Genomic DNA, 17307 nt, shown 5'->3' with positions numbered 1-17307 from the left:
TGCAACTACAGTCCATCCTGTCACACCAAAGAAACCTGAAATCTGAATCCTATTTGTGTGATTTCTAAGTGATCTGTTTGGTTGAAGGTGTTTTCACATGCGCATTCTGGGTGAAGGTGCTTTACAATTGAGTGTGGTATATCAGTGGCAGTGATTAGCAAACAACACAAACAGGCTTTTAGTTTTGAATGATGTGTCGAAAGATAACCGTGTGTAGTTATTTTAAAAAAAGTGTGTTTAAGGTTTTTAAGTTGATAAGGCTACTCATAAAAATGAACTTGTTCCAACTAGTTTTTCCACGTTATTTATGTCAACTCATCCAAATAATGTTTGCAACTTACATTTATCTAAATCATTAAATAAGAAGTTTTATCACAGTAACCATACATTTATTTAAGTTGTGACAATATATCCAGTGAATTACCTTTTAGAGTACACTGTTATCCACAGGACTTTTGTTGGCCTCTCTCACTGATGCCTATCTCTAGAGGATTCATACCTGTGCCATATTCTTGTCATCCTGTCATATGACTGATATTTCTGTACCCTGATTGGCAGCCTTTCTGTGGTTGGTACATTATTTCTCAGTAAACTTGTTACAGATTTCATTTCAATTTGAAAATTGTCCCACCTTAGAAACAGGGGATCACTGCTGAACAATGAAACACAATCTCTATAAACAACGGGCTGCATCACTGATGGTTTGGGAGTGTCACAGTAATGAGGTGTTTGTGCTCATGCAATCAGTTATAAATTTAAGCAATCACTTCAGTTCAGTTTGCAGACCGACTCTGTTCTGTTTATTTGCATTGAAAAAGGCTGAATGAATCTGAAGTGTTACTACATTGTTAAACAATTAAAGATCGTTGCTTAAAATATGTTGAATACTTCCATAGGAACTGCAGAAAAACAAGTTCTGCAAGTCAGATTGTTCCTGGAAAATTCCTCCTCAAGTCTTCCTGTATGGACCTGAGTTTATCAACATTGAACAGTGAATGTCCTTTCTGGTTTGTATTATTAAAGGAGTATCTTATATGTGAATTATAACAAAATACAGAATATTCCTATGAAGTCTGATATTACCGGGGAATGTATTAACACATGTCTGTGTAGTTCAGCTGAATGACTATATTGTGTCATGTTTCTTATAAAATGTATGTTGTGTAATATCCTAGTGGTGGGGACATCTGTCAAAAAAGTGGGTGGGGTATAAGGTAGGTAGGCTGCTACCTAACTCCATCCGACCTGAGGTCCCACACGCACATAGTGGGTGTGTATTGTGCACAGAGAGCATCACTCAGCGGGCTGCTGTTGGACGCACGTACGCACCGCCGCCGCCGCCGCCGCCGCCAGCCACTGCGCTCCATCGGACAGACGCCCATGATGAGAGGCTGCTCCAGCCGATCCAAGCTCACACAGGACAGAGCAGGTAAGAGACGTCGCCTCGGAGGCTCTGGTAGACTTATTGCATGCGGGAGTTTAAATTATGCATCTTTAACCGGAGTACCGAGAGAGTCGGGCAGGTCGAGCAGCCCTTCAGGACGTAAACAAGAGTCGTTGCGCTGGCGCTGTCACCGAGACCTTTACCCTACATAACCGCTACAGGCGACAGTCTTCGGGTTTTTTTTATAGTATCCACAATCATTTGTAAGCGCAGCTGTTGGGCTGTAACACAGAGGATGAGGAGGCAGGCGGATGTTTTTGGGGGCTGCTGCCGAAATAATAATGATAATAATAATGTAAAGGCTTCGTGTAGACTGACGCTGAGCTCCCTGTTTTATTATTGTTATGATGTTATTTTAATTCCCACACACACTGATGATGGTGGAGATGCTGTGACAGAGGGTCATGGTGTGCGCTGTCTGTTGTGTTTCTGGTTGTTTTTGCTCATACTGGGCTGCTGCCATGCAATGCATAACATGTAAGTCTTATAAACACTGCATGGAGCCGCAGCGGTCTGTGAGCGCGGTGAATGCTGCTGCACTGCCCACTGTACTGTTAACATACTATATTGGGAGATGACTTGTCCGCTATATTACAGGCGAAAAGCCTGTTAGCTGCAATCAGAGCCTCCTGGCAGCTGCTGGGAGGAGGAGCACGCTGCTGGTTTCCTGTTCATGTCCCAGTGTACAGCATGCTAGACACCCCACTTACCCTCACTGAAGTATTTCATACAGTGCACATAAGAGTGACTTCCTGCTGCTGTTTCCACACTGGCTATCCAGGTTTTAGGCAGATAAGATAAGCTGCTTTAAATAGCCCACCAAGGAGCTAATACAGACCAACTTTTACAGTGTGCGCCACAGTTAGTTTCATCAAACTCTGCTCTGCAGTGTGTTTATATTACCCAACTGAAAAAGCTAAAAATAAATGCAGATGAGTTGGTGGGCCATTTATTTGTGGACCTGATGAACCTGACATATATTATAGTCTACTAGCAGTCAGGGAATATGAGAGAGAGAGGGAGCTATTTAATTAGAAAACCTCCATCTCACCATATTTAGGTCAGAGGACCTGTTACTCCATCACCAAGACCGACTCTAAAAGCTTAATATAATGAGTGCATCAGATAGCCCATAAGGAACATAAACAGATGAACAGATAGGCCTACTAACCTGAAAATGTACAGTGACTTACAACTATATTATCCACACCTGCACAGTGTAATTCAATCCAACACTTCTGCAAAAGTCCTCTCTTTATGAGGCTTATAATGTTTCATTTTTATTGACTCTATGTTAGTGTGGTGTGGAGTTACTTCTGTGGTAATCTCTTAGGCCATTGTGATGGTGAACTGCATTCAGTTTGCCTGAGATAGACACAATATTAGAAACATCTTTATACGAGTCATCTCACCCCTTTACATTATAGGCATTATGTCTGTAGAAAATATAGAATTTGTTGCAGGGCTGTTGAGTTGGATTGCATTACAGGTGTTTCTTATACACAAGCCTGGGTCAACACACAGGCAGATAGAGAGGGAGAGTAAGGCTGCCATCTTATGGACATTGTCAGCTCATGCATTAAACGTTAGCTTCTGTAAGAAAATGTTCACAACACTCAATTAGTGTGATGTTAATTAAATAAAAGTACACTAAAATGTAAATGCCTGTTGTTGGGATTGCCTTTACAGAGTTATACTGACTTGTTATAGTAGGAAAAGCACAGGTGGTACTAATAGTATTAAAAGTAGCTCCTTTCTAATCAAGCCTCCCAGTAAACTATGACAGTGAGCCAGCATGCAGAAAATCAGCACCCTGAAAGTGAGGCAGCTAACTGGAATTCAGTCATCATTAATTTAATTGTCTTGTGTTTTGTGTCTCCTATGAAAAAGTCATATTGCTGGTACATTTTAGAGTAATCAGACATGCTGAAAAGAAACAGTTTAGTTGAAAAAGAATCAGTACTCAGAGTAAGTTATGTTTGTAGTAACATAACACAGTCAGTTGTTCTTGTGCAGTTCCACGTCTTCCTTTTCCAAATCAAAGTGTCCTGTTGTTTCTTAAAGGCATAAATGACCAAAAGCCATTTTACATATTTAGAAACAGCTCATACATTGTACTTTAAATGCTTACAGAACAACTACATGATTTAGATCATGAATTTGGATTGAGCACCTCGGTCATTATGAGGCCTACAGTAAATTGCTGTAGAACAACACAGGCCTTAACAGTCTGGACTGACTCCCATAATAACGATGTAAACCCAACTGGGCTGCTCTTGGCCGACTCTAACCTTCTTGAAGTGACAATAACACTGTCTGGTTTTGTAGACTAACATTACATTTTGTAAACATACTTATGTGAAATAGGCAAAGTGAGCCAAGTCTTAAGCAACCACTGTGGCCAAACATAATGCAGTCTTTATGCAATATTGAACATGGTGTAAGTGCACACCCACACAAGAGTTTTGAGTCATTCTGGTTGATTACACATCTGCTCAGGTTGAAGCTGGGGAGCTGCGAGGAACTCAGAGTGCACCAATAAAAACAATTATGGTGTAATTTGTCCCACCTTAACAGATAAGGCAAGAGAGTGAGGGAGTTGTGACTCAAGCACAATCCTTACACAGTGCTGAGAAGAAAGGCCCCTGTGTGTGTGTTTGTGTGTGTAGGGCCTTGAAAGCAGCATTTCTTAGCCTCTGTCTCAGAATTTACTTCATGTGGTGTGACAGTGGTATTGTTTTAAAGGATGATAATGCACAACTCACCACCTTGACCTTTAGATCAAGGGGGTCAAGGTGGTGTTTTACCAGTAACCTCTCTGCTGCGAGTAACTGCAGAACGACCAAAACAAAATGGCTACATGATGTAATTAGAGTCTCCAAATCAAATAATGCATCTTTAATTCACTTTGTGTTGTTTCTACTACGGATACGGTCTCACACTGAGACTATACTCTTAATCAATATTTTTGTATAAACAATAGAGCAGGGTTTGCTCCTTGTGACAAATCCACAGAAACATACCTCCCCTCAGCTCTACGGAGCATTTTAGAGCCTCTCTCAGTTAAGTACTAAAGTTACCTACAGTGTTTCTCCCGGGCTGAAATATGTTTGCGCTCTTGAGCTCGTGTCACTTACGGTAATGGAGAAAACGTGGTGCGCTCGTGCTGCGGTCATTACGGCCGACCGTTGCTGTGGCCAGACCGGAACACGTGACAACAGCACAGAGAGAGAGAGAGAGAGAGAGAGAGAGAGACACCGGGGGACCAGGATATCTCTCATCCCCACAGAGCAGCGCGGATGAAACACCGGTCACCTTCAGAGCAGCATCACGGGAAAAGGCCCCGTGTTCCCGCCGCGGCTGCCTCCACCTCACCGGGAGACGGAATGGAGGACAAAACCCCGTCAAATCCGCGGGAACTCACTCAAAACCCGCTCAAGAAGATCTGGATGCCGTGTAAAAATGGCCTTCCTGAAAAACACATTTCTCAAAGAAAGGGTGCGTATGACAACGTGGCGACAGTTGTTAGCATCAGTGTGTACCGGTACCGGTACTGCTGTTTGAACCGGGTTTGTGTGCCTATCAACGCGTATTTATCGCCTTCCGTCGGTGGTTTGTTCGCATTTGTTCGCACTTGTTCGCACGCAGCCAGAGCCCCGTCGGTAACTTCAATAATGAACGCTAATCCGTCCACATGCGTGTAAATCCCAATGTGTTTTAATGTGCTACTGGCTAACGTTACCACGGTGGTTATCGCGGGGGGCGCAGTTCTCGGGGTTCAGGTGTCTTGATGCTGCTGCTGCTGCTGCCATCTGCTCCACACTGTTATATAAGGACTCAATGGATGTGCACGCAGAGGAAGGCTGCTCGCACCGAGGAGAAAGGACTGGTGTGATACTGGGGATGTCCATCTCATTGTTAGTGTGTGCCAAGTCAAGCACCAGCTGCTGGTAAACAGGAATTGTACCCCTGCAGTCATGTGAGTGATTCACCCTGTGGATGTGCTGTTGCATTTGATCTGTGCTCACCCAGTGTCAGGGTCTCCTCGCTGGAAGGACTTTAAAATGCCAATGAAATCATGAGTCTGTGAGTGGAGTGAACTAGGCAGTCAACACACAGCAATGTCCATGCTTTCAAACACACAAAGAACATCATGCTCTCTGGCCCAGTCCTCTGTGCTGCTACTCAGTGTGGAAACTCTACTCTCCAGATGTCTTGAGTAGTTAAAGCACGGTGTTTCACAACTCCGTGGACACGTCTGCTCCCCATTGTCAGGGTGGGGTAATGTCACTTTGTCTACATGGCAGATAACGCTGGATTAAACATTCAGATAAGGACAATCTAATGTTAATATTAAATCTTTATGTCTTTATTTTATTATGCAATATGCAAGATAGTAGAAGAGCAAGTGACGGAGGCATACAGAGCCTTGAGATAAACCTTTACTGAGGCGTTGCACATTTTACACTGAAACAAGGTTTACATCTTCCATGTGTATTATGCATGATCAGCACATGACTGACGCCTCCTTTCCCCTCTTCCTCTTTCATTGCAGTATGTATGACCAACTGTCCCACCCTGATTGTGACTGTGGGCCTCCCTGCCAGAGGGAAGACCTATATCTCCAAGAAACTGACCCGCTATCTGAACTGGATCGGAGTGCCCACTAGAGGTACGACAGCTCCTGTGAACCGAGTCTAATAAACTTGAATGAAACGAAGCCCATTTGTAGAAACATCAGTTTTTGTTTCAAACTCATGACATCCAGGATGAGTTTCATACCTGACAGAAAGATGATCTGAAGTGTCTTTGCCTCCGTTTTCCCCATAGAGTTCAATGTTGGGCAGTACAGGAGAGAATGTGTGAAGATCTACAAGTCCTTTGAGTTCTTCCGTCCAGACAACGAGGAGGGGTTAAAGATCAGACGGTAAGAGTGTCAGCTGGCTCCTGACCAGCCGTAGCGGTTCCTTTGACGTGCAACCATGTGACATTTCTGTCCATATGATCTTTACAGACAGTGTGCTTCGGCAGCGTTGAACGATGTGCGGCAGTATCTCACAGAAGAAGGAGGCCAGGTTGCGGTGAGTCAGATGTTAAATGCTGTGTTGATTTAGATGTTTCAGGCAGGTCAGATACAGAGTAATGACATTTTTGTTCTGTCCTTCTTTAACAGGTTTTTGATGCAACAAACACTACCAGAGAAAGGAGGGAAACCATCATCCAGTTTGCAGAGCAGAATGGCTTTAAGGTAACTTTTGTTGGGTCACAGTTCTGGGAGGTGGCACTGCTTCAGTTGACATTTTCACCAAGCTTGATTTTGTTCCTCCTCCTCGTCTTCTCTCAGGTGTTCTTCGTGGAGTCTGTGTGTGAAGACCCAGATGTCATACAGGAGAACATAGTGGTGAGTGTCTTGACTTTGTCTGTTTATTTTATCTGAAGAGATCATGAACTTCTGCCCACGTTGTGCTCACTCCTCTGTTGTTTCTCTGTTCAGCAAGTGAAGCTGGGAAGTCCAGACTACACCAACTGTAACACAGAAGAGGCAGTGGAAGATTTCATGAAGAGGATCAAGTGTTACGAAAACTCCTACGAGACTCTGGATGAAGTCCTAGACAGGTGAGGTGAAATCTGGTGTGGAGAGTGTGTTCGTAAAGATGTCCCAGCTCTGCAAAAATACAGGAATAACTAGCTAAGCAAATTAGCAGTTTCAAATACACTCTAGGCTTTTCATCAGAAACGTTTGTTTGTTGGCTTTTGCTCATGTTTGACAATATTAAAATCAGAAACCTTTTCCTAAGATTGGTGTGACATGGATTATGTAGGATAGTCCTCTGTGTAAGTGCTCATTCACTTCTCTAGTAAGGAGTATACATTAGCCTGCTCTTTGCCTGATGTGTAGACGTGGCAGCACACAGACTGTTTTAACTTTTTAGTATGTTAAAGGTGAATTATTTATATTTCCAAACAACTTATTGATTCTTATGTAGATACACTGGTTTAATGTGTCTGGTCTCCTTTCAGGGATCTCTCGTTCATTAAAATCATGGACGTGGGTCAGCGGTACTTGGTCAACAGGGTATTGGACCACATCCAGAGCCGGATTGTGTACTACCTCATGAACATTCACATCACGCCACGCTCCATCTACCTGTGTCGCCATGGTGAGAGCGAGCTCAATGTCAAGGGTCGAATCGGAGGAGACTCAGGCCTCACACCTAGAGGCAAAGAGGTATATCAGACTTTTTCAACAAAGGATATGTCTTTGTTTGATTTTTACCTGACCAGATGAGTTAGTGAAAAAAGGTAATTAGCTCTTTTTTCCTCCATGCAGTTTGGGAAGAAGCTGAGCAATTTCATCCAGTCACAGGGCATCAGCGACCTGAAGGTCTGGACCAGTCAGATGAAGAGAACCATCCAGACAGCTGAAGCTCTCAATGTGCCCTACGAACAGTGGAAGGTCCTGAACGAGATTGATGCAGTGAGTGCTACGTTCTCGCCTGCTGAGCACAGCTGTTAGCTGACGTGTGTGTGGTGTCAATAGAGTTTAAACTGTGTGTGTGTGTGTGTGTGTGTGTGTGTGTGTGTGTGTGTGTGTGTGTTATGTTATGTTAGGGCGTGTGCGAGGAAATGAGGTACGAGGAGATACAGGACAACTATCCTCTGGAGTTTGCTCTAAGGGACCAGGACAAATACCGCTATCGGTACCCGAAGGGAGAGGTCAGTGGCTAAAGTTTAACGCGGTTATGTTTTGTCTAATGATGGGATGTGGTTATGTAACTGTTAAAGCGTGTTTTTGTATGTTAGCAGCATGCTGGTGGACAGTGTCTCTGTTTGTCTTTTGGAATTTCCCAATGCAGAGTTGGTCCTCCTTTTTGAATATAGTGACTCTCTCTCTCTCTCTCTCTCTTTCTCTCTCTCTCTCTCTCTCTCTCTCTCTCTCTCTCCCTCCCACAAACACACCACAAACACACAATTAAAGTGCATCCAGACGGCCACTGGCCACTTACTCTCTGCTAATGAGTCTCAGCCTGGACGAGCAGTTTCACAGACAGAAAACAAAGACTTCACATTAGTCTGTGTGTGTGTGCGCCAAACTGTGCAGTCAGGTTGTTTACTGTGGGTCTGAATTCCCGCTGGCCTGTTCTCACCTTAAGTCCATCCCATTACCTCTCCATTAATCTAACAGAGGAAGATGGATGTGGGCATTAGTTGGCTGCCCAGGCAGACAGTGCTGATGTAGGGCTTTGGGGAATCTTGTTAAAGCTAGTGTTTGTCCAGACGGCCTGTATGGATTTCTCCACCTGCTAAAATGTCAATCTGTTTACCCGAGGTTGATTTATAAGGCAGAAAGTGTGAAGAAAAAGTCACAGATTTACAGCTCTTCCTCTGTTTGTTCTCTGTAGATAATACATATGGATGAGGCTGTCTTTAGTAGTGATTCTCAGAGTAAATCGTCCTCCATCTGTAATGAAATCTGTTTCTAGTAGTGTAGTTCTCTGCTGTCTGTCTGATTTGCCTCTTTCTGTGACTCAGTCTTATGAGGACCTCGTGCAGCGGTTGGAGCCGGTCATCATGGAGCTGGAGCGGCAAGAGAATGTGCTGGTCATCTGCCACCAGGCCGTTATGCGCTGCTTGTTGGCATATTTCCTGGACAAGACAGCAGGTCAGTCCTTTTAACTGAACCTCAGGGAGCCTGTGGGGCCCAAGACAGGGGTCCTTCAGTAAGGCACACTTAGAAGAACATAAAGTAAGACAAGAGAAAAGCGGATTCACTAATAATAATAATAATAATAATAATAATAATAATAATAACAGTTCAATGAAGATTACAGATCAAACATAATCTTAGAAAAATACTGTAACAAAGTATTTATGTCAGTGTAAAGCTCTGACACACTTTCAAAGTGAGTCAGATTGAGCAGTGTTTCACTACTGGCTGACTGACCTGATTTCCATGTTGTAGACCAGATTACTGTAGCAGAAATCTCTCAGATCTGTATATAGTATATCTCAAATTTAGGGATGGACAGCCTTAGGATTTTATTGACTACTTTACTATCACTCCTTAAACAGACACCCAATTTTGGTTTATTTTTTGTTTTTTATTACTAAATAAATACATTTTATTAAAAACAATTTTAAGTGTAACAAAATATTGTTTCTAGAGCAGCAATGTTAACAAAAGCATGTCACTGAGTAAACTCTTAATGCGCCTGGAAACAAATCGAATCTGTTTTCCCTCCATTACTTCCTGCTAATATGGATTAGCTTGTTCATAACAATATGCTGTTAGCCTAATGAGGTTAAAAACGTACCAGTGGTGGATGGGATACTGCTGAACAGGCATTTTGATATATTACTCCACTCACTCCCTGGTTTCCTTGTTTGCTTGTTCAGGTAGTTTAATGAACTGTTCTGTGCACATTTGTCTCCACACAGAAGAGCTGCCGTACCTGAAGTGCCCGCTGCACACAGTGCTGAAGCTAACGCCAGTGGCCTATGGTAGGATTGTTGGCGTTTAATGCACACATGCAAATTGATTTCTAATAGGAATAAAAAAACACTCTTCTGCCACCTTGAACTAATGAAAACTTCTGTCTGCACGCTCAGGCTGTAAGGTGGAGTCCATCAGCTTAAATGTGGACGCAGTCAACACACACCGAGAAAGACCGGAGGTGGGTATAACAACATACAACCACACAACCACAGTGTCACATAACATTTCACTAAAATATTAAAAAGCAAAATTAGAGTTACGTCAGTACTGCCAAGTGCCGATTCACCTTACGTCTGTGCCACATTTCGGTACCTGAGAGCGCATCTGTGTGTGAGAGTATAGAGTGAGAGAGAGAGAGAAGGTGACACTGACATGAGGTCACCCCTGCAGCACGTTCAAGTCACAGTGAGTCAGAGTACGCAGGCTTTGTAATGCAAAACGTAAAGCTGGTCAGGGCAACACGTCTAACCTGAAGAAACGCCTGGTCAAACAAAATATATCTAAGAACTGAACAGTGTAACGTTACCGTGTTTGATAGCCTGAAAGCAAAGTCCCCTGCAGCAGCCACAGCTAATGTTAGCACGCCTGCAGCCGAAACTTTAAGTCAGGCAACAACAACTTCATTGAGATCTTCAGGTAAATAATTAGCTGGTTTGATAAGTTGCACGGGGCGTTTTCCACTCTTGGTTGACGCTTACAGTATAAAAATATGAATGAGCTCAGAGCAGGTTTTGTGTTAGATTGTTATCAGGACATAACAAGCAATGACAAATGCTCCTGTTGCTTTTCATCCTCACACCCTTTAGATAAACATGCCTCTGAGGGGATGATGTCACAGTTTCTTACAGCGTTTGATGCTGAAAAGCACTTTTTAAAAGTATTCACACAATGATCGTTCTCAGTGAAATATACCTGTGAATATATGTACTGTATATGAGTAATGATATGATGTAAGGCTTAGAAACCTTCACTTACAGGTTAAATGTGGGATTTTGTAGATGATTGTTCATTACCCGTTAAGCCCCTGTGTTGTGTTGATGTATTTGTAACTGAGAAATCAACTGATTTTCTAAGAAAAAAAAATTAGATTAGCATTAAAAAAAAGCATGACACTCGAAGAACCTCAAACTCTGAACTGAATACGTCTGTTGGAGTCTTCGCCCCTGGTGTGTGTGCAGTGGATTTCATATGTCCCATGTGTTTTGATCCTCCCCCCTCTGTTTTTCTTTATCAAACAGAACGTAGAAGTGTCGCGGATGTCAGAGGAGGCTTTGCTAACAGTGCCAGCTCACCAATGAGGCAATACCCCTCATTCCACCCCCCTACCCCATCCTCCTTTACCCTTCCTTACACACACTCCACCCTCCAGACGCACAATGTACCTGACAGACCTCTTGTCTTTCTTCTCCACCTTCCTTTGATTGGATTACTCTTCACCCTTCACTGTTCTTATCTTCTGTCTTTCCTCCACTTATATTTTAAGACGTGATGATGGTGGTAATTGACTGGAATCCAGTTTCTCATTTTCATTATTAATCTTATGACACGGATCTAGTGTTGTGCACGTTCTCCCATTTTTGGAGAATTAATGAAAAGCAGATGAAGGTATTTTCTTTTTGAAACGATGCTGTAATCCCAACTGTGAAGCAGTGACACTCCAGCACCTTTTTTGTTGAAGCAGTGCTTACGTGTAGTTTGTTTCCTCTTTGATTATGTCTGTTGGACTGATTTAAACAATTTTAACTTTTACAAGTGTCTCATCACTTTATATTTCTTTCGGGAGAAGTTAGGACACTCTAATCTTTTACAGCATTGCACAGCTCCAAACCAGGTTTGCACATAAAAAATCAACTGTTTATTTCCTTATTAAATGTACTCTATTATAGGATGTCTAACACTGTCTAATGAAGTACAGACATATTTTGTTTTATTGTTTTTTTTTGTTCAACAATGTGACGGTTCTTACAGGATATTCACATCATGATTAGAATTAAGAAGATATTTCTGTTTTAATGTTTCTAAATAAACACCACTCAACCATTTAATGTATCCACACCACACTCTTGTGCTTCATTTTAGAAAGTTTGACATGAAAGCTGTATTCCTCCTTAATATCTGAAAGTTACTTTACAAAATAAAATGCGACCAGACTGCTGAGCTGGATATTTCTTACTCGCACTACTTGGAGATCGCCATTTCCTTCCTCCTTCCTACTCTCACTATCTACAGATCAGATGTTCAGTGCAGTGCCCTTCCTGCATACTTGGCTGTGCAAACTGAAGACTCGAGAGATTTCCCGATTCATTCATATGCATAAGGCTCTGCTGGGGTGCATAAGAAAGTGCTGCCATTCATCAGCCTGAACAAAACACTCACTGTGTCACACACACACACACACATTTCTTTCTGTCTAGATTTTGAGTTAAAACAAAATGTACGCTAGCGTTTCACCGTCAGTACTACGGGCACTTTGTTAAAAGGTTTAGTCGTCGTTTGAAAACAAAAGCTGATATTGCAATGTCTAAAAGAACCTAAAGCTTAAAAACTACCATGTACATGATGGTGTGATTAAAATAAACACATCATGGAAACTGTTTAAATCATGAGCTAAGTGACAAATGCTGCTATAACTGTCACTCTATAATAAAATTAAGCTTTTCAAAGGAACCTGAAGCATCCAGTGCAGTTTGAAAGAGGTCAAATCATCTGTAGGTGCATCATTAAAAAAAATAAACTTTTCTAGTATGGCAAACTTTCAATAACCTTTACATCTGCCACATACAGACTACAGTACAACAAAAAAACAGTATTGTATAGTAGTGACATTGTGTCTAACTGATGTGTGGTAACAACCACAACTGCAGAGCTTTATTGTTCTCCTGTCTCTCTGAATGTGTTCATACAGACACACAGTTTACTCAGAAGGCAACCTGACACTGATGCGTTCCTCTTTTCAGAATGTGAACATCCATCGTTCACCAGAAGACGCCCTGCAGACCGTCCCTCCTCACCTCTGACGGCTGGCTCTCTCGCCCCCTTTTGACCCCTCCTGTGGTTGTTTCACTTTTCCAGTCCGCAAAACCTGCTCAAAGTGGTGACGTCTGGGTGATGTGCCTCCTCCTCCTCCTCTTCCTCCACCTTCCAACATCTCCGCCAGACACGCACACCTCACTGTAACCCAAGGGCCTCAGTGTTGATATTTGAAAGCTAAACGGTACACTGTATGTATATGTATATTTTTAACTATTAACTATATGGTTATCATCAAATGATCATGTGACTTTCTGCTACATGTTTGACATGTTGCTGTTTTGTGCAATTATTTTCTGTGAAGCTGTCTTCAGTGATAATGTGTAATTTGAAGGCTACAAACCTACTTGGAAACAATACTATAAAACCAGGTTTTCTATGTTGAAAACAGTTACTAAGATTTTATACCGATGGCTTTCTTCAGCTGGTGATTCTACACACAGACCTTCAATGAAATTAAAACACATCTGTGCACTCAAGGTAATGTTAATTTAAAAATGCAATATTAGCTCAAAGCTGTTGGTGTTGATATGGGTCATGTCTGTAAAATACGTCCCAACTCCACTATAATAAAGATGTGTTATTTTTATTAACCAACCGGTCATTATCTCTCATTATGGATGCAATGATTTATTAGGGCTGCACTGATGATTAATCTGCAGTAATTTCTCACCTAATCGAATCATTTTTGAGTCTATAAAATGTCAGAAAATAGTGGAAGAGATGGCCATCATATCGTGTTGTCTGTCTAAAACCCCCAGACATTCAGTCAGTAAACCAGCAAAGTCACGTTTAAGAAGCTGGAACCACTGATTCTTTGCTAATTGCTTAAAATGAGAGACTGGTGGAGCATGAGGATGGCACGGTGAAAATATGATCAGATTGTCCTGTACATAATATAATCTAGTATCGGTCTATACAGCCAATTAGGCCATAAAGTTCCTCCTCCAAATTCCAATTGTGGCTTAAATAAAAAGCCTTTTTTACTACTGCTGCTATTACTTCAGTGCAGTTGAGCAAGGCACCAGCAGCACAACAAGCCTTGTAGTGACCAGCAAATACTCCTAAGGAATTAAAAGCATTTAATCTTATTTTGAAAATGCCTCTTCCCTGTGGACTACAATCTATAGATGGTTTGGATTAAGTTGCAAATGTGATAAAAGTTGTGGATGTCAAAAATGTCTGACACATCGTGTGCAACATGGAGGTATTACTTCCTCTTTCGCACAGCTGAAATAACACAGTAACAGTGTAATGCTGACAAAAACAACTTCCTCTGAGGCAGAACAGATCCATTTATAGGCACAGCAGCAACATGCTCAGCATGAGTGACACAGACAGTTAAAGGTATAAACAACAGAGTTTTATTATCTTTCATTATTTTCATACATGGGCTTTGGTGGCTTCTTTACAGACACCTCTCCCTCCATGTCTGCGATTAAACGCCACACACACTACTTTCCTCAAACATGGGTTTCCTGAACAGAGAAAATTTGGAGACAAATTTGAAACAACAGTGACAGAACATACAGACTCATTCACAAAATACAAAAACCTGGCCGTCTGATTCGCAACATCACGCTCTCAATGACCCTGTACTCATGGATATCAACTTGATTAATACTTTAAGGACCCGCCTTTGTTTGGGGATTTGTTCTAAGTGGCTGAAAATGAAACTGGTAAATATTTCATTATATACAGTCATTGATATTTATGAGTACAGGGAAATACTTGAGACGGGCGCAAAGGGTGTCATCGCCAGATTGGTCACGTTCCTCTCGTCTCCTCGCTGATTGGCTGTTTACTCCTTTAGTTCTCCACTCTTGTGCTGATTGGCCCTTGCAGCGCTTTTTCCAGCTTGTGTGGGACCGCGGACAACACTGTCATCAGAACTGTGGAGAGGAGAAGTCAAGTTACTTTCCATGTGAGCATTTCTGTCTTTTACAATAAAGAACATCTGTAGACAACTACAGCTATGACTCTGGCTCATATGCAGAGATTTGTAACGTCAAAAAACCCCCAAAAACTGTTTCTTACGTTCTTGAGGAATTCTTCGGCGACGATACGGGCCCTGGCATTGACAGACAGTTTCATCTCGCTGATCTCCTTGTCGATCTCCTCCATGAAGTGGATGACAAAGTCCACCAGCTTGTGTTTGTACATCTGCTCCGTGTGGAAGTTGGTAATCAAGAAGCTAATATCGTATCCCTGAAATCACAGTGCAAGAGAGGAAAGAAGTGAGTCAATCACCAGTCGACTAATCAGACAAACATATGACTTGTTTAATTAATGGGAATATATATTGTAAATATTGAGGTATTTAATGTCTGTGTACAGTTTCTATAAGATCTGAGCAAGAGTGCTATGACGTTTGCCATTTATAAAGTTCACTCTGTTCCTCTTTTTTTTTCTCCCGTCATACTATGACTGTACACTGATTCCTCTTTTGTCACTCACTTTTTTTATTCTATTCTATTATATACAACCTAGATTACCTCTACTGGTTTCCTCCTCAGAATGAAGAAGTTCTCTGCTCTCATCATCATGAAGCGCATGAACTTGTGGCAAAGGATCTTCTCAATCTCATCAGCCTGCAGGGAATCAGTTGCATGTCACAAAGTAGACTAAAATGATGAAATGTGAACGTCTCATAACCTAAAACAGTCAAACTCCTGCTATTGTTAATCACCTGTTTGACAGCGATGCTGACTCTGACAGAGTTGATGGATCCCTCAATGAGAACCTTCTCCTTGTCATTGCGGCTGATCACCACGGGCTGAAGTAGCAGCTCCTTACTGCTCCTGTAACCACAGCACGATCCATCCATTACAAATAATGGCTCAGTTTTATGTTTTCTAGATGCACTAAATGTCTGGCTCTACATAGAACATTAGAAGTTACAGTGACTTGCTGAAAAACTCTTAATCTTCCCATTGTATTGGGAAGACACCTGCAAACATGCTGCAGCAAGTCCCCGCTGGCTAATTGTACAGCCTTGCTTGCCCATGCTTGAGTACATATTTCCCTACTGCATTTTCTTATGCAAGTTTGCACAAGTCCACATTTGTGTGACAGCCAACACCTGGAGGGCTTGAAAAACAGTAGAGCGCGGGGGACAAGAAGTGAGACTGCACAATCCAAACACATGCCATTAGACATACCTGACCTCCACCTCTGGCTTATTGTGACGCTCCACCACCTGAGAGGAGAAGTTCTCCAGACAGAGGGCCGCCTGCAAGGTGGCCCTCACAGCGTTTAAGTAGGGGCGCAGAGTCGCTGTCTGCAGGAGAAATGGAATAAGATCAGTATCTGGGTGGATCCCACTGCAGGGAATATATTGCTGGTTGATGCATTTGTTATTTAGATCAGAGTAAATGGGCAAACTGAACCTCCCAGTCTAGTAAGGGTGACTCAACTAGCAGGGTCAGCTCATAAAGTCAGGAAGCAAAATGAGCTTTATGCAGGGATGCAGCGGCTACTGTTCAGTTACAACACATTTACAGTTTATCATCTTTATATAACCGAGATAAAACCATGAACAGCCATTTTAGAAAGAGAAAACACAGTAATCTGTATTAATTTGATACATTTATCTGTTCTAATCTGGTTCTTTAAACTCGCATTATCGTTAACGTATGAGGGGCTTTCAGGTGACCGAGATGCGGCTCATTCAAATTATTTCCGTCCATCCCTCTACTTCTACCAGATATATGAAGTGTCCAGTGACAGAGCTTTGGAGAAACTACCAGTCCTAGTAACGAGGGAAAAGGGGGCCGAGAGGAAAAGACAGCTCAGCTCAATCACTTTAGTTTCTGCACACCGTATCAAGGATGCCCGTCCTCTGGTTTCACTGCAGACAACCAGAAATGCCGTCTGTGACAAACACGGAGCTAGCTAGCTAAACTCGCCTCGAACGTAGCCATAGTTAGCGGAGGAAAACGACTAAATAATAAAATATAAAGATACATTCAGGGAAAGACACTTACCATTTTTGCGCTGTAAAAGACGGAAGTTCCTCAGCCACGCCTGGGACTCCTCTTCCGTAAATCCTACATAGTCAAGTAGCGATAGGGTGCGCTACTTTTTGACGTAGCTCGTCGATTGAAGTAGCGGATTTCTCCGCACAACGGCAATGCTATTGTTTGCGCTTCTTACTCCGCCCAGGTGGAGTACGGTTTGTTTAAAACGAGCATCCCCTTCGATGCGTCCATTCCGCTCTGTGAACAGGAGACATATCGCTCGGTGACCGTTGGTCCTGGAGTCATTTTTACTTTTTGTTGCCTGTTTTTGAATAAAAGATGTTAAATTGCAACGTTATAACCGATATATCACCCAC

The 17307-nt window shown here is 42.3% G+C and overlaps 2 protein-coding genes across 6 annotated transcripts; one reads left to right on the top strand and one right to left on the bottom strand.

Moving 5' to 3' along the window:
• Positions 1 to 1226: 1226 nt before the first annotated feature.
• Positions 1227 to 13564, top strand: LOC127371425 (6-phosphofructo-2-kinase/fructose-2,6-bisphosphatase 4). Of its 5 annotated transcripts, XM_051414215.1 has the most exons (15): positions 4694 to 4942; positions 6000 to 6116; positions 6275 to 6371; positions 6459 to 6525; positions 6618 to 6692; positions 6789 to 6845; positions 6939 to 7060; positions 7466 to 7673; positions 7776 to 7922; positions 8057 to 8161; positions 8978 to 9107; positions 9884 to 9946; positions 10055 to 10119; positions 11180 to 11240; positions 12899 to 13564. In XM_051414215.1, exons 1-14 carry the CDS (start codon positions 4744 to 4746, stop codon positions 11237 to 11239), a joined length of 1512 nt encoding a protein of 503 aa, XP_051270175.1. In that variant the 5' UTR covers positions 4694 to 4743; the 3' UTR covers position 11240; positions 12899 to 13564. The 5 variants fall into 5 exon arrangements, with proteins under 5 accessions (XP_051270177.1, XP_051270176.1, XP_051270175.1 ...); XM_051414217.1 differs by lacking the exons at positions 4694 to 4942; positions 12899 to 13564 and adding an exon at positions 1227 to 1429 and having other exon boundaries at positions 11180 to 11990; XM_051414216.1 differs by lacking the exons at positions 4694 to 4942; positions 11180 to 11240 and adding an exon at positions 1252 to 1429.
• A 748-nt stretch (positions 13565 to 14312) lies between these two features.
• Positions 14313 to 17111, bottom strand: arpc4l (actin related protein 2/3 complex, subunit 4, like). Its single transcript, XM_051414219.1, has 6 exons — positions 16958 to 17111; positions 16133 to 16251; positions 15661 to 15772; positions 15467 to 15562; positions 15009 to 15179; positions 14313 to 14863 (listed from the first exon to the last, which is right to left on the bottom strand). Exons 1-6 carry the CDS (start codon positions 16958 to 16960, stop codon positions 14858 to 14860), a joined length of 507 nt encoding a protein of 168 aa, XP_051270179.1. The 5' UTR covers positions 16961 to 17111; the 3' UTR covers positions 14313 to 14857.
• Between the last annotated feature and the right edge of the window lie 196 nt (positions 17112 to 17307).

Source organism: Dicentrarchus labrax, unplaced genomic scaffold, assembly GCF_905237075.1.
Source record: "Dicentrarchus labrax unplaced genomic scaffold, dlabrax2021, whole genome shotgun sequence".
Taxonomy (NCBI): domain Eukaryota; kingdom Metazoa; phylum Chordata; class Actinopteri; family Moronidae; genus Dicentrarchus; species Dicentrarchus labrax.
Note: the sequence above shows the minus strand (reverse complement) of the source record. Positions and strands in the feature narration are given on the sequence as shown.

What these genes read in the sequence shown, in the direction of transcription:
- LOC127371425 (XM_051414214.1), top strand. Translation starts at nt 4,744, where the DNA reads ATGAAACACCGGTCACCTTCAGAGCAGCATCACGGGAAAAGGCCCCGT. An exon ending in CTGGATGAAGTCCTAGACAG is followed by an intron (nt 7,061 to 7,465) that starts GTGAGGTGAAAT and finishes GTCTCCTTTCAG; the next exon opens with GGATCTCTCGTTCATTAAAA. An exon ending in TCCTGAACGAGATTGATGCA is followed by an intron (nt 7,923 to 8,056) that starts GTGAGTGCTACG and finishes ATGTTATGTTAG; the next exon opens with GGCGTGTGCGAGGAAATGAG.
- arpc4l (XM_051414219.1), bottom strand. An exon ending in TCAGCATCGCTGTCAAACAG is followed by an intron (nt 15,563 to 15,660) that starts GTGATTAACAAT and finishes GATTCCCTGCAG; the next exon opens with GCTGATGAGATTGAGAAGAT. An exon ending in TGAGGAGGAAACCAGTAGAG is followed by an intron (nt 15,180 to 15,466) that starts GTAATCTAGGTT and finishes CTGTGATTTCAG; the next exon opens with GGATACGATATTAGCTTCTT.